The following is a 15,320-nucleotide window of genomic DNA, read 5'->3' on the forward strand; positions in this document are numbered from 1 at the left end:
GCCCAATATCCTGTCCTACAGTGGATCACACTGAAAGTGCATCTAGCCCCATATCTGGTGCTCAACAGATGCCGATAGCTGATGCTAAAGGAAGAATATAAAATCAAGGCAACTGTAAAGAGATACTCTCATTCCTAGCCCCCAAGACTTGCATCTCATGGACATCCTGAACCAAAGAAGGTGTCTTGGTAAATAAGGAGGTCAACAAAAGTAATGAGAATTGCAGGATGATGATGACCATAACCAGAAAGATGACCTCAAGCTGAAGGAAGAATTCCATCCAATGACACAGAAAATAGATGTAAGGGGAAGTGAGAATAAGTAGCAGGTGACCGAGATAAAAAATGAAAATAAATAAATAAACAAACAAGCAAAATAAGCAGAAAAGAGTTGAGTTTGTTAGATTAGCTCTCTGTTTTTAAAGAGGGTGCATTCTGTGTTGACCTCCACACGCAGAGTATCAGAGTATCAGTCACAGCCTGTGCTCCCTTCCATACTGCAAAAGACTCCTAGTGTCAAGGGGGAAGCTTACCTCAGCAAGACAGTGATACTTGCTCTTCTTAGATGTTTTTTACCTGCCTGCTTGCTCTCAGTGATCACTGAATACAGACATCACAGCATTATCTAACAACTCCATGATTGCCTTTCTGCAATCACCTCCTTCCAGCCGGCTGCTGTGCTCTGGTGCATGGAGCACTGCAGGGGTGTTGTTCCCTCTGCCAGGGGTAGCCAAGGAGGTGGCATGAAGATTTGGGAATTAATTAGAAAGGGGAGATGGCTCATCTCTGAAACCACAGTCATGATTTGGTTTCACAAGAGTTCTGTGAACTTCTCTTGTGAAATTCTGCTACCCACAATAGCAGAAATTCTACCCTCCCCAAAATCAGTCATTCAGAAAAGATTGGTGCTCCTTCTGAGCAGGAAGACAACCTCTTCTGGTTTGGGATCTCCTCTGGACTTAGAAACATGCAGGATACTAACCCAAATCCCCCTGTAATTTAAGGACATTCCTGCCCAAAGTTCCCATCCTGTCTCACCACTACTTCCTAAAGTAGCAAATAATTTTCATCTGAATATTTGAGAAAGTGGGTCTCCAGGGAGCAGTTGCTTATAAAGCAGTATTCCTGATTTTCATTACTTGTATCATGCACATCTAATAATTCTCAGGGTTCTGCTTCACCACTTAATATCTCAATTACCATGAAATAAAGGAAGGCATCAAGGGTTGAGAATATAGCTGGATGGCTATTTACAACATGGTCTAAAAAACATGTGGCTCTAAACAGGTGTAAAAACAAAACCAAAAATTTGTCCAAGGTTATGGCTGTGATGCAAGGCATGAATTTTCCAATCACGCCTTGCCAAAAGGCATTCTTGAGAGACTGTTGCCAGAAAGAGCTTGTTAAAGTGACATCAGAAGAAAAATACTAATTTACGACATGTGCTACGTATTTTTCAGGAGCCTCAGCTGTCAAAGGATAACACTTCATAAGAATTTGTTTTTTTCTTACGTGCTGAACTCCATGTTTACAATTGCCCACCTCATTGCTGTTGTGCCTAACCCGGGCCTTGTAAAAAGGGATCCTGTAAGTACTGCATGACTCCTCTCCATCTTAACACCCAAGTAAAATTACTATGGCCATGCCAAAACCAGACATTCCTGTTCACCAGTTAATGTTAGCCATCTGGTCAAACATGCATGGATTCTGAGAATTTCACTCAACCTTGCTCAGATCTTTCACTGCGCAATAAAAATCTTTGAATCTGGTACAAGAAAGAGAAGCCTTGGATTTGCTCCAGCCAGCTCATCCATACAGACACATCAGATCCCCACCACTCTCAACACTAACTACCTGACAAATCCCAACAAAGCCCATGAAGGGACAGATGCCCTTGGTGGCTGCCTGACCTTTCTCATAAGTGCACAAGCTGAGAAGGAGCAAGGATGGAGAGAAATGCAACTTTTTTTCAAAATAACACCCCAAAAGATCTGTTTGCTACATTTTTTGTTTGTTTTTTTGTTATTGCTGTTGTTGTGTTTGTTTTGTTTTGGTTTGGTTTTGGTTTTTTGTTTGTTTAGTTTTTTTGTTGTTTTTTTTGTTTTTTATTGGGAAGTGGTAAATCAAAGCAACAGCTTGCTTCACTGCTCTTAGACAATGATACAAATTGTGCCAGCCCCTCAGCTGATAAATATGTATGACAGATTTCAGTCACCCAGCTCTGATCTTGCTCTCTACCAGAGCAATCACATTGTGCCCTGGCTGATGTGAAATTAATGCAAGCCTGGGAATCTCTCAAGTTATGTCACAACACTGATCAACTTGTCTTCTAATAAGATCATTAAATTATGGTTCGAGCATTTATCCGCTTCTAATTTTGTGAAAGCAATTAAACATTAGCACCTGATATTATCTGGCCACATGTGTGTCTCAAATGTGTGCTGGTTAAGTAAGCTGATTAAAGCTTACTTAGTAAGCTAATTAAAGCAGGAAATATATAGACTAAAGAAAACATCACCAGTCCCAGGGACCATCTGGAGATTAAAAAATAGAAGAAGAATAATTTTTAAAAAATCACACATCTTTCCTTACTGCATAGCATCATATGTATGTAGCCTGCACAAGAGATGCAATGAAAATACACTCGATATTTGAAGATAAAAAGCTGCCAAATGATATCAGGCACCTATACTGAAGTAAGATCATTACCTCAGGGTTAAGAATGATACTTCCTGACAGCAGAAGTAAATTATCTGAAGTGCTTTAAAAGCTGAGTCTGCAGCGCGGACTCTTATGCTCCAAGATTTCATTTAAAAACTGTATCTAGTGCCTTTGGGCTGGATCTTTATTTGCAATGACCCCAGTGAAGTCAATGACAAAGCTCTCAGAGATTTTGGTAGAACCATGTAGCCACAGGACAGGTACCTGCATGCTGAGCATCACCCAATCAAAACCCCAACCTCCGTTACTATGGCAACAGACAGTATAGAAATTACATAAGTGGTTACCTTTGGAGGCCGTGGGGCCCCAGAGCAGTGCACAGGTTCATGTATGCAGTCAGCTTGCAGGTGTCTGGCTGGAATACGAAGAGGACCTTTAGTGCTGAATGGAGTCATGGAAATCACCACAGTATATCAGAAAGTAAGGACCCAGTACCCATTCAGACATGCTCCAGTCTTGCTGTCAAGTCCCGGCTCTCTGCCACACAGCTTATTTATGCCTTAATGTATAAATAATTTGCACTCCCTCTTACATGGGTGCAGCAGCAGAGCTAGTAAGGGAGAACCCAAAGCAATCCACATTTTATTACAAGCACCATGATTTCATTTTCTCAGCAAGGACAGGTTGGGCATGGGCAGGGCTGAGCTGAGCCTGGTACAGTCCTTTCCATGGGCAGTATCTGTAACTTAGCTCTTGGACATGGGGTGTGATAGGCTAGAGCCTGTTCTTTGCTCCTTGTGTAGATGTAGATACATTTTAAAGATCCTGCACTAGTTTACCACCCTAGCTGATGGTGCAGCATGCACTCTGCCTCTGACGGGAGCACCTAGTCCCTTCCCCTCCCCAAGAATTTAGGCCAAAGTTGTTATTTCTGTGGGCATGAAGTGGGATGACAAAGAGGACTTCGTTTATCTGCACTGCCCAAAACCCATCTCCTGGAAGGAAACAAACCTTCAGGAGAAACAAAGTTGCTTCCCACTCAGCATTATTAGTGAGATGAAGAAAAAGTAAGGAGAGCTAAAAAAGTCGGTGACCACTAGCACTGCAATCTTTAAAGCAAGGCCATGGTAGTAGTAGTAATATTAAAAAATCTAGTATGCTCATGGACACCAGAGCACTATAAATAATCTCACCATTGACAAGTTAAAGTGAAAACCACGACTGCCCAAGTGTATTAGATTTTCCTCCCTCTCACAGTAAAACAGTAGAAATGAAACGTTGAGCTGTGTGGACAGATGAGGAGTGTATAAAGGGTAGTTACTGTCTTTTATGGGGTTACAATATTTGTGACTTCCCGTATTCTCAAAGTAATAAAGAGGGAATGAGAGCCAAGAAAACAAAGGAAATTCACATTTCAGGAACAGTGTTAATTTTAGGTCTTTTTACCATTTAAAAATTACCTTCTTATCTCTTGTTGCTTTCGGTTCCTTCTGATAGAGGCTGGCAGAGCCTGGGGGTTTTAAAACATATTTTTTCTCAGATGAGAGGCTCATAGATGATACCAGTGAAGATAAATGGCAAAACTGCTGACCCATGTGATTTGTATTTGCCTCAGTAGTCCCAGCATGGTGCAGCCACCCCTGGAAGCAGCAAAGGTGGAGCTCCACAAAGGAGAAGGGCACTTTGATCCTCTGAGTTATTTCATGTATTATACTTGTGGTAGAGCTTCAGGAGGCTCCATTCTTGTTAAATTAATTTGGTTCTTTATTAATGTAACTATTTGCATTAATGTAACTAAGTCCTTCATCTTGGTACATCTGTTCCTCCATCCTGCTTCCACTAGATCACTTACAGCAGCCTCTGCAGCCAGTTTAGCCCCAAAGAGTTGACTCAAAACTATTCTAGAGCATCATCTAGATGCAGAATTACTCAAAGACCAAACTTCTAACAGAGAATTACTGGTCAATGCCTAGCAGTCATGTCTCCTGAGACTTCTAGTGTATCTTCTATGCTAGGTCAGTGTTTTTGTGAAAGCTGTCACTATCTTGTCTAGGAGCCCTTTCTGTAATGAACGGTCCAACTGGCCATTTAAAACATTGCTGTTCTGCTGCCTCAGGTGTAAGAATGCAATTTGGTGAGACCGGGCTCAGTGTTTAACTGTGAATTTACAAATTGTGCAAATTCTGTGCATTTGCAGATTATATTTGTGCACTGACTTCACCAGGACAAACTGCCTCAGCAAGGTTAGCCTGGAGGGAATCAAATGTATTACTTGCTTTTGTGTAAGTCAAAGTGGGCCAAAGTCAGTCTCCAGTTATACCCATGCCAAACTCTGTTGAAGTCAAAAGTTTTCTGCCAGTTTTGTGTCTTGCCAACCATGTACAGTAATTAAATTATTACATTTTGTTCAGCTCCAGATTAAAACAGGGAGCAAAAGTGCCTGTGGTGAACAGGTGAACCAAACGCTTTAATTCATTATTTACATCAAAGGACTGAGGCCATGCTTTAGACTTTGCAGGTCTCCCCGAATAATTTTTGACATTAGAAATAAATCCACAAATCCCATTAGTTTTCCTTTGCCTGAGGAGGTACACAAAGACAAGCTCGCATCTCCCATCCCTCCCACTTGCCCTGTAACAGCTACCTGCCTTCTCATTAGCTTTCACCAGTAAAGCAGAGAAGGGCGGGTGTTTGTGTGGCACAAGTCCTTTCCTGACATAGCAAATCCTATACCAGGACAGGAGTCACAAACTCTTTTGAAACAGGAACCGGTGTAGTCACTAGCATCCTTCTAAGATTCATTTAAATTTTTATTTTTTGAAACACAAAAAGAATGCCACTAGTAATTGGGAAATCGATGGAAAGAGAGGGAGAACAGGAAGGCTTAGCTCTAATGCTCTGGTTTAGAGAGAAGCTGTTCTGGCTAACAGGCATTTCTGAATTGGATTACAAAACACCATATCACACTTCTGAGGTCCATAGCTGCGATGACTGAGCCTGAGAGGTGCAAGCAAGCCCAGTCGCTGATGTGCATGTGTCTGCAGGGGGTCACCTCGGGAGGTGACAGGGAAAGGAAATTGCTGTTCCATCTGCCTATGCCCTTATCCATGAAACAGAACTGACACACGGAGAGGACAGTTGCTCCTGCTGCCATTGCGTTTCTGTAGTATCAGCAGAATTGCACTTCTCAGGGTATAATTTTTTGCTTCCTAACAACATTTGCTGTCTAGACTCCCCTTCACCAGTCCTGTCCAGCCCTGCTAAGTCACAGGGGGAAGGAAAATGGAGCGGTACTGTGCAAGACACGCAGGGACAGGATCTCCTGCTCTCCAGCTCTGGTACCCAGGCACAGCTGGCACAGGAGCGCTGACAGTGTCCTGTGCCTGTGAGCAAAAGGCAGTGTGACCTTCCTTGGAGGCAGGGAATGACTGTGACTTTGGTTTAGGAACATATGTTTGCCTTCAAGAGGATATTTGTTTTACACTGGTGAATCATTTGCAAATGAAGTTTCTGCCAGCAGTAAGCTCATGGGCAGTGCCAGGGCTGTGCTGCACCAGTTTTACCTTCATTGAAATCACTGGGTTGCACTGGCATAACACTGCAGTAATTCAGATGTAAATTATAATCTCTCCTTCCATCCTAGGAAAAATCAAGTCTTCCCCTTCCCATGAGGTTCAGTAAGCTTAATGCAGACTAAGGGATGTTGTAAATTCAGAACTAGCCGTATTCAAATAATTCTCACAAACTTTCAGTCTGGAATAATATCTACATTCATTTTAAGACAGATCTGTCAGGGTCTAAATGGCATGAAACAGAGCAGTAATTCCCATCATTTTTCCCAAGGTCTTTATATTCTTGTTTATAGTCTCAAAACTCTCAGAGCAATGAAGGAAACAAAGCACCGTGTAATCCTGGTGGTGTCAGATTCACTGATCTGATGTGGCATGCCATGCCCAGAAGATGAAGTATGGATAATTAAAGGACATTCACAGCATTCATAAATTACAATTCTGTGAAGAGTATTTGTGGTTTATGTGGAACAACTGAATCTAGGCTGCAAAGACAGTCAGCCACCATCTCTGAGAAAGATCGGAGCTTTCTCAACAATGTTATTATGGTTGTTTTCTCAATGGGAAGGCACCATCAAATTAACAGCTGCCATCAGGAAAAAAAAAAAAAAAAAAAAAAAAAAAAAAAGAGGTTTAAGAGTCTAAGAATAAGTATTTCAGGAAAGATTTCCTCATCTTACTTTCCTCAGGAATTATTCTATCTACATTTCGGTTGCTTGCTTTTCTTTAAAAGCAGCATCTATTAGTAAGCTCAGGTTTCTCAAAACTGTTGCAGCATCACAAATGGAGGGATAATAGCTTTCATGTACCCACACCCAAGGTATTTCATGTCAAAATAACCCAGACTCTATCATATTCTGTGGATGCTATTTTGGCAGTGTGATCCCTACATGCAGGCTCTTAGTTAGGAGGCAGAATGCTGTTTCCTCTAGAAATGTGATTCCAGAAGGGCCTTTGTACTGCAAAATGAACTGTTGTCCCACCTGAAGCTGAAGGCATCTGGTCCTGAGGCTTGTTCCCAGGTTTTCAGGCTGCATCTTTTCTGCTCAGGTGTGGAAGATCTTCACTCTCAGCCACAGCAAGTATGAAAGCCAATTACCCAGCACACAGGCCAAACTGCAGATCTGAACATCCTTGTGAGGTCTGATTTAACCTGTCATTCTGACAAACCATTGTGCACCTGCACTATCTCTGAACCCTGAAGCTCTGCCATTGTGGCAGTGAGAAATGAGCACTCCCAGGACAGCTGTTTTCAAAATCAGCAAAACCTCAGCATCCCTGGTGTTGCTGTCATCAACTGCAATTCTCCCGTCTGGCCACCGTGGCAGTTTGCAGCCACTGGGGTTTTTGTATGAGCTTGTCATAGAGACACACATGCTCCCTGTAAGTGCAAAATGAGTGAATCCACTCCAGATTTGCTAAAATTCATGATATACCTTCAGAACTGCTGCTCAAGAAAGGTGTAGTTATTTTACTCTCAGAACTGAGCTGTATCAGTCCCTGAAAGGCTGTTAGTCTTTCCTGGTGTGGAGTTGTGCTTGACTGAGTTCTGACACTAATTCAATTCTCCATGCTTTACTGAGGCTTTTTATTATTTTTCCTTTTGATTTTCCTCAAGACATGAGAGAGGTTTGTAACTAGAAACTGAATATGTCCTAAAAATGTAGGGTGAGACCTGGCTGACCATAAATTTCTATCAATTGCACTGTCTGCTATGCATCTGAAAGACTGAAAGGTGAATAGATGATATGTCATTAGCGCCTAAGAACGCAGGCATGGAAAAATGTCAAGTAGCGACTTCTTCTTAAATGTCAGATCAACAAATGCAAATGCTAACAGTTGTCTTTTTGATGGATTCTGTGCTATGCTGTACGGACATGGCATCCCCTAATGAACCATTCCTGCACTTTCCACAACAGGCCTCCCACATGAGCAGTACATCTAAGCAGTTTAGGTTTAGATTTTTATCTGGGAATATAAAGCAATTTTGTTTAGAAGCTTTGCTTTTGTAGAAGCAACTACTAATCCAAAATAATTTAAATTAAGCTCACGGTTTCTCTCAAAGTTTTTCTTATCAAGTACCTTTCGAGGTATCTACCTAAAATGTGAGAAAATTGAGAGTGAATAGGTCAGAAAGTAGATTTTTCAAAATCCCTCAAAAGATGGACATTTTCAAATGGAATTACACTCAGAAGGACAGTACCATAATACCAAAAAAAAATATTCTCCCTGATATCATGCTGCCACAACTATTTTCCTCACTGGTATTTGTCTGATGAAATGGCAGTTCTACCAGTGCAGGCATCTGTGTCTAAGGCCAGGAGACCATTCTCCTCACTCATACCTGGCTAAAACAGGTCAGGTGAATTAAATGGAGAGTGCTCATTCCTCTCCAGGGTCTGCTTCAGTCTACACAAATATGCCGTGAAGTCAGACATCCAGGTTAGGTGAGATGAATGCCATCTGTGCTACTTCATTGCCCTTCAGTGACTGCTGTGCAGACCTGTATTATTGCCCATTTTCAGTCATGACCCAGCCACCCTGCTTCTCTTGAAGTTATTTAAGACCAAACAGAAGTAGCTCTTACCCCATTTCATTGGAGATTACTTCCTGCAGCTGGGAGAAGATGGCAGAAGACCTTCTGAGTGCTCCGACTCGGTTTCCAGTCCAAATGAACATCAGGTCAAGTAGTTCCTGGACTAGCACTTTAGACTACCCTGACTACCCATTTTCTCCTCCTCTCTGACAGCCTCTCTGCCCTCCTCCATAGGTCAGACTCATACTTACAGAGCCTTCCTGAAAAGCTGCCTCCTTCCAGCAACCCCAGCTCAGAAACCAAGCTTGCTGGGGGCAACGAGGCTGCGTTGCTCTCCACCTCACACCCTGCGTGGGGCTTACCACGGTGCAGCCTGTGGGCGAGGAGCCGGTGGCCGCTGCGTGCCAGCAGTGCTGGACGTGCCACAGGAACCCATGGGAGCTCAGCCTGGCACGGCACCCTGCAGAGTTCAGAGCTGCAGCCCTGGGAGAACCATCACTAAAGCAGCTGGGGCTCAAGGATGTGTGGATGTAGCCATATTAATTACTGTCCAGGATGCCTAATTCTGGGCTGGCTGCTTCACTATAGCATAGACATGGACACAGATGCTGTTAAAAATATCCCATTGTTCAATTACGTATTTTGCTTTCTTTTAACACAAAACTTAGAATCCCTCTGAGCAACTGTGTACATTTTGTTCTGTAAATGGTTTAAAAGTATATTAAAACATTAATCTTAGCCCAAGCGCTTGTGTGCCAGGTTTCCGACTGGAACACAGCTTAATGGATGACTCAGAGTAGATATATTGTACAATGGTATGACGTTCTGATAGCCAGTGATTTAGAGCTAAAATACTTAGCACTGTCTTGCTTTGCAAAGTCCTTTTATTGCTTATTTGTGTAACATATGGATACTTGGAATTTAAGAATATTTTCACAGAATAGTGTTATAATAGCCAGCAAAAAACAAGCAAACAAACATGTAAGGCAGATCAGTAATCAAACTTCAAGCTCCTTTAAAATGCTAAGAATGTCTGACAATATATTGTATCGCCTTCAAACTTGAATTTGAATAAATAATTTCTGGCCTCCGTGGCAAGGAGTACATACTCTTCCCAAGAAGAGTCCTTAGCTGCCATGCACGGGGGAGGTTCACAGAGGTGAAGAGGAATCAGACTAATAAGGCCAAATGTGTTTATTTGTTTTTAAACAAAGAAGTGCACAGCTTTAGTGATGGCCCATATAACTGGCTTGGTATAAAATCAATAACCTTGGTTTGCCTATTAACAGTTTATTTGAAATGTCAGTTGGGGGCATTTCAATGGATAGTGAGCATCTGAAGAGAGAGGTTTCATTATGCTCACCAAGGGGCTACCCCACCCTTGCTATCCCACCCTCGCTTTCCATAGGGCAGGCTCTCCGGAGTTGGCAAGGACTAGTGTAAAACACAGACCTCCTAACTTGCCAACCTGAGTCCCTTCACCCAGAAAAGCATCGCGGGAACAAGGACACACAGGAATCTGTATAACTTTTCTATGCCAAAACTGAGTCGGTCCTTTTACACTGAATTGATAATTCAAACAATTGTCCAGTTTATTTCTCATTGCATTTTGTTATTCTTGTTGAAGATAGTATTCTGGGTTTTTTGCAGGCTGAGTGTTTTGGTTTGATTGGCCCTAATGGGTGGTGATGGTAATTAATACTGCAGCTTTCTGTTGTGAGTTATTAACCGTTAACCAAGGAGAGCCTTAACAGAGAAATGACAAGTACATGTAATGAGGGGCTGCTGGATTAGCTGAGGAGAGTGACATGCCAACTGTATTACTGTGCAACTGTAGGGTCCTACACAGGCAGATGGACCTTTGGGGCTCCTTTGACAAGACTGGAACATTAACAGTATTTATAATATGCCAGTATATCCTGCAAAACATCATAGACACCAGTGCTAGCTCCTTCTTGTAAAAGGACAATAAATTATTTTATTTCTTCTTTGTGAAATGGTTTCAGCATCCTTTTGAAGTGCTTTCATTACATATCACAGCTGAGGTATTCACAAGAGTTACATGAATCCTAGCAAGATTTGTGAGAGAGGAGAATATGACTGACTGTATTCCTATTGACTCTTCTTGCCCCTGAAGCAGTGAGCCAGAATTTAAGGCCATTGCAGGTTGCTTTCATGAAGAGGGAAAATTAACAATAAAGGCGACTTTTTCTCAGGTGCTCTCCTGCAGATCTGTAAAGAACTTTCCACAGCTTTTTTGTTCATCAGTGCAGTAAGAACAAGTAGCAGGAGGCACCCTCCTTGCTCGCAGACCAAGTTTCTTGCCAGGCTGCATTCTGCCAAAAAAGGGTTAATTCTTGGCCATCCTCTCACAGCCACAAAGGAGCTGCATTCTTAAGTGATTACCTGGCTTTGGGGACTTCCCTGGTAATTGTATCACTATCCCCTGCTACAGAGCCACCAAATTGTGCAGTGCAGTGCTTTCTCCAGGCTCTCAAAAAGAGGATCATTTGTTTATTCCTTTGTTTAGGAGACAGTCACACCAGCCTGAGCAAGGGGTACTGGGCTGTACTAGAAAGGACGAGCTATTTCCTCTCAGCCTGCCCTGCTCATGAATTAAAACCCACTATCTGCAGTCACCTGCACACCCAGAGACTGAGAGCTCATGGCATTTTACTCTGCTTCATAGTGTGAAGGTGCTGTGATAATCCTTTGAGTCCTGGATTTGACTGTGCTGCATATTTTACAAGACACAATAAGGACAGAGCCTCTGCCTCAAAGAACTTGCAAGCAAAACATATTTGACTTCAGCAAAAGACAAAACACCTAAACAAGTTTTTTATCTCAAAGTTAACAGTCAGTTATCAAGCATGGAAGTGGTGGAAGATTTGCTTCTGTATCATCTTGCAGTTTTATTTTACTTGTTTCTGTAAGAACAAACACTTGCAAGTTTTCCAGCTAAGACTAATGTACACTGAGATGTTGGTTACATTGGTTACATCTGTTTTAGCTCTGTATGCTGCTTTGTTATTTGGACAAAATAAAGGAAAGCTGTCTTCATGAAAAGAGTCGAAGCCGGTATCCCTAGTACCACACCAAAAAAATCTCACTGACAACAGCACTTGCCCTTCCCGAAGCAGGGTGCAGTTTAAAGAGTGACTCTGGCTTGGATGGGAGAGCTGAACAAGCCTTAGAAAAGTTTAATAAAAAGTAAAAGAAATCATCCAAATTGGAGTTGTAAATTACTGTCTTCTTCACAGCATTTCTTGTAGAACAAGTTTTTTGTTTCAGTTCTAAAAAAAAATCTAGATTACCAACTCTCGAAGGGGATTTTTTGTTATGTGGTACTTTTGGAGTGCTGTTATCACACATTTTTTTCTGTTTTGTGAGGGCTGTTTTTTCCATTAATCTCATCTATAAAGGTTCAAAATCCTTGTCCACTGATAGATGCTGAACAAACCCAACAAGAGCTGGGAATTCTTGTTCCACTTTGCTTTCTTATAGCCTAACAGTGACATTTGTCTTTGCCTGCTTAAATGCAAAATGCTAGTCAAGTGTGTGACATTAACTCATTTGTCTAACAGGTAAGCTGCAAAGTGCTGCAATTCTTTCATCAGTACATGTTGGGTTGCAACTACTTCTGGATGCTCTGCGAAGGCATTTATCTTCACACATTGATTGTGGTGGCAGTGTTTGCTGAAGAGCAGCGTTTGCACTGGTATTACCTCTTGGGCTGGGGTATGTATGTTATAATTTGTAGCAAGATGGTCAATTCTTTCAGGTGTTTGAATTCTTCTGCACTTAGACACATGAATTATTATACCACTAGATCAAAGCTTAAGGTTGAGTTCTTGGGTCCTAAATTTAAGTGCATTTATTTGGATGGGCCTTGAGACTTGCAAAAATCAGCAGGAGTCAGTATTGATTGTTTGCAGCATCTGGGGATTTGCTGAAAGAAATGCTTAAGTTTTGTTAAGCAAGGCTTTGAGAGAGAAATAGATTTCTATCCAAACACATCTATTTTCTGAACAAAAGTTGTCTACTCCTGTCACTTTATATGCAAAAATATTAATCTGTGACAGTACCCATAAAAGTATGTTTTTTTCTGGAATGAAGAAGAGGAAAAATCAGTATATATGTTTCCCAAAATAAAAAAACACAGCATGCAGAAAAAGGATCCAGAATTTCTCTGGAAGTGAATCCAGTATCAGACATATTTTGGCAGATGTTTTAAAGGAGAAGATTCAATTTTACCTAGACAGAGGATCTGCTGTCAGGGCTGATTTTGTCCAACAACAGTGATCTCTAAAGCTTTTCAGAGAAACATGCAGGTGTCAATAAGCAAATCTCAATAATATTCTGAGAGAGGTTACAGACTTGTACACTATGGATGCAGACTGTGTGTAGTTACATGCATATTGCCCAAGGAACCATCACTAGAAAATTATGGTTTTCTAGTTTGTATGGATTGTAGTGCCAGATACCAGCATACCAGTTTCCAGGCAGCAGGTAAGAACTTTTTTTTTTTTTTTTTTTTTTTTTTTAATGAGAATGCCATCATGCACTCTTTTTTCTTATGAGAATGACATCTTTACTGAGAAGAGAGGGACCTGTCATGCTCTTGGAATTAAAAGTATGTGGAACATCATCAGCTCCTAAATGAAGACAACCTTCCTGAATAACCCTAAATTGAGTCAAGATTTCTGGACTTTGTCAATCCAAATAGCTGAGCCCACTTGGAGGAAGCAACTGTGCTATCACAAAGTTTCCATAGTTCAGAATATCTGAATGTACAATAGTCTGATAGGGCTCTGCTTTTGAAATAGCATCCCTATGTGAAGAGTCATTTTAAATGTTTCCTTCCAGATAAACTTTTTTCCATTTGCATGTCTTGCAGCATAAGCCTTCCCAAAATAGTGTCATTCCATATCCAATTATGCAAGAGGAAAACAGTCATAAACATATTTTTTTCAGGTGACATTCAATTTCATGACTGCAATTTAATGCAACTGGGACAGCTAGCCTGCAGTGAAAGTTTATGAGCTAGCTGTAATATTGCTGAGAATGGCACCGGCATCATGGTGGGTAATTCAGTGAAGTTATCTCATAAGATAGTCATCAGTATTTGCAGCATTGCCCAAAAAATAAATTGGGTGTTGGTTGTAGTAATAGCATGATGATATATTGAGAAGGAAAAGGTTAATAAAAATGGACACAACTCTTGACTATAAAGTTTGCAGCCCTTTTAATGAAACTAGATGAATACTTCCACAAAAAAAAAAAAAAAAGTAATCATTAGCACCTCCTAAGGCAGAAATCATTAATAGCAAAATGAACTAATTAGGACTATCTGGCCACCCCTTAAGTTTGCATAAATCAGTGTAATTCTACTGATTCCAGAAGCAGTAGTCTCACAGTCTAAACATCCAGCTATGTTAATCAAGGAAGAGAGATATATTTCTCCAAAGGGCAATGCAGAGCAACCAGAGCAGGTTGTGCTCTGAATTACAATTCAAAAGATCAAAGTAAATGTACAACACAAGATGAAGTTGCTCATTACTGACTGTTATAACTAATCCCTATGTAAAAATATCTAGACTGTTATAACTAATCCCTATGTAAAAATATCTAGATTATTTTATTTGTAAAATAGCTTTATAGGAAAAAATTAAAGTCTTGACAAATATAAAACACTTCTACAAAAGGTTTGAGATGACTGAATGGAATCTGACATGGACAGTTGTATTTCAAGGCTGATGCCTTCAGGTGACCCTTTCTCTGGGAACTGCTGCTGGGGATGTCATTTCTCATTTGTTATTGTTTCACTGGGTCAGGAAATCACCTTTATGCAGGGCAAGAAAACACTACCAAATGTATGCATCCAGCTACAGTCCTCTCTGGCTGCCTCAGGTAGCTTCATCCACATAAAAGTGAAAAGGGAATAATTTATTTGAACAGTACTGAAACAGAGTGCCTTCCAAATTCAGCTGGAAATACAATTAAGCGTAATCGCCAGTGTGTGCCATAAAGGACCTGGCATAACCTAAAAGGATATGTCATACTTTTTCCTGGGATGGCTGGGGTAAGACCTCTTCTACATTATTCACTGCTCACCACGTGTTGGTAGGACCCTTGGAATGATACATGTTGCACCACCAAGACCCAACAGACCTTGGTGCTCCACTTCTTATTAACTCACTGCCCTTTGGCCCTTTACAAAAGAGTAACATCTAGAAGAGCCTATCCAGCCTGCAGCTGGAAATTTGAGTCGTAGACAGTCATGAGCTTCTTACCCTGTAACTGACTAATGAAAACTTTCCGTCGCATTCTTAAGATTTGCTTGTGAGTTTGTTGAGCCAAATATTCTAGGCTAATGCATTTAGCAGAAGAAAAAAGGTCCCTTGGCATCATGTGGAGTGCTCTACTCGTAATACTCCAGGCCAGAGCTTTCAGATGAAGAATTTTTGCTATTACAGGAAGACCCCTTAAAAATGTCACTTCAAGATGTCTGTCAACAAAACTGGACCAGACTTGCTCCATTTCCAAATCAAAAGG

The 15,320-nt window shown here is 41.2% G+C and overlaps 1 protein-coding gene across 2 annotated transcripts in view; it reads left to right on the top strand.

Moving 5' to 3' along the window:
* Positions 1 to 15,320, top strand: part of CALCR (calcitonin receptor) — a 170,952-nt gene that overhangs the window by 130,625 nt on the left and 25,007 nt on the right. For both annotated transcript variants that reach the window (XM_042802259.1, XM_042802260.1), the window contains exons 7-8: positions 1,460 to 1,586; positions 12,350 to 12,503. In XM_042802259.1, the coding sequence (XP_042658193.1) occupies positions 1,460 to 1,586; positions 12,350 to 12,503 (281 nt within the window). The remainder of the gene's footprint in view (positions 1 to 1,459; positions 1,587 to 12,349; positions 12,504 to 15,320) is intronic.

The sequence above is a fragment of the Tyto alba genome, unplaced genomic scaffold (assembly GCF_018691265.1).
Source record: "Tyto alba isolate M040663 unplaced genomic scaffold, T.alba_DEE_v4.0 Super-Scaffold_38, whole genome shotgun sequence".
Classification (NCBI taxonomy): domain Eukaryota; kingdom Metazoa; phylum Chordata; class Aves; order Strigiformes; family Tytonidae; genus Tyto; species Tyto alba.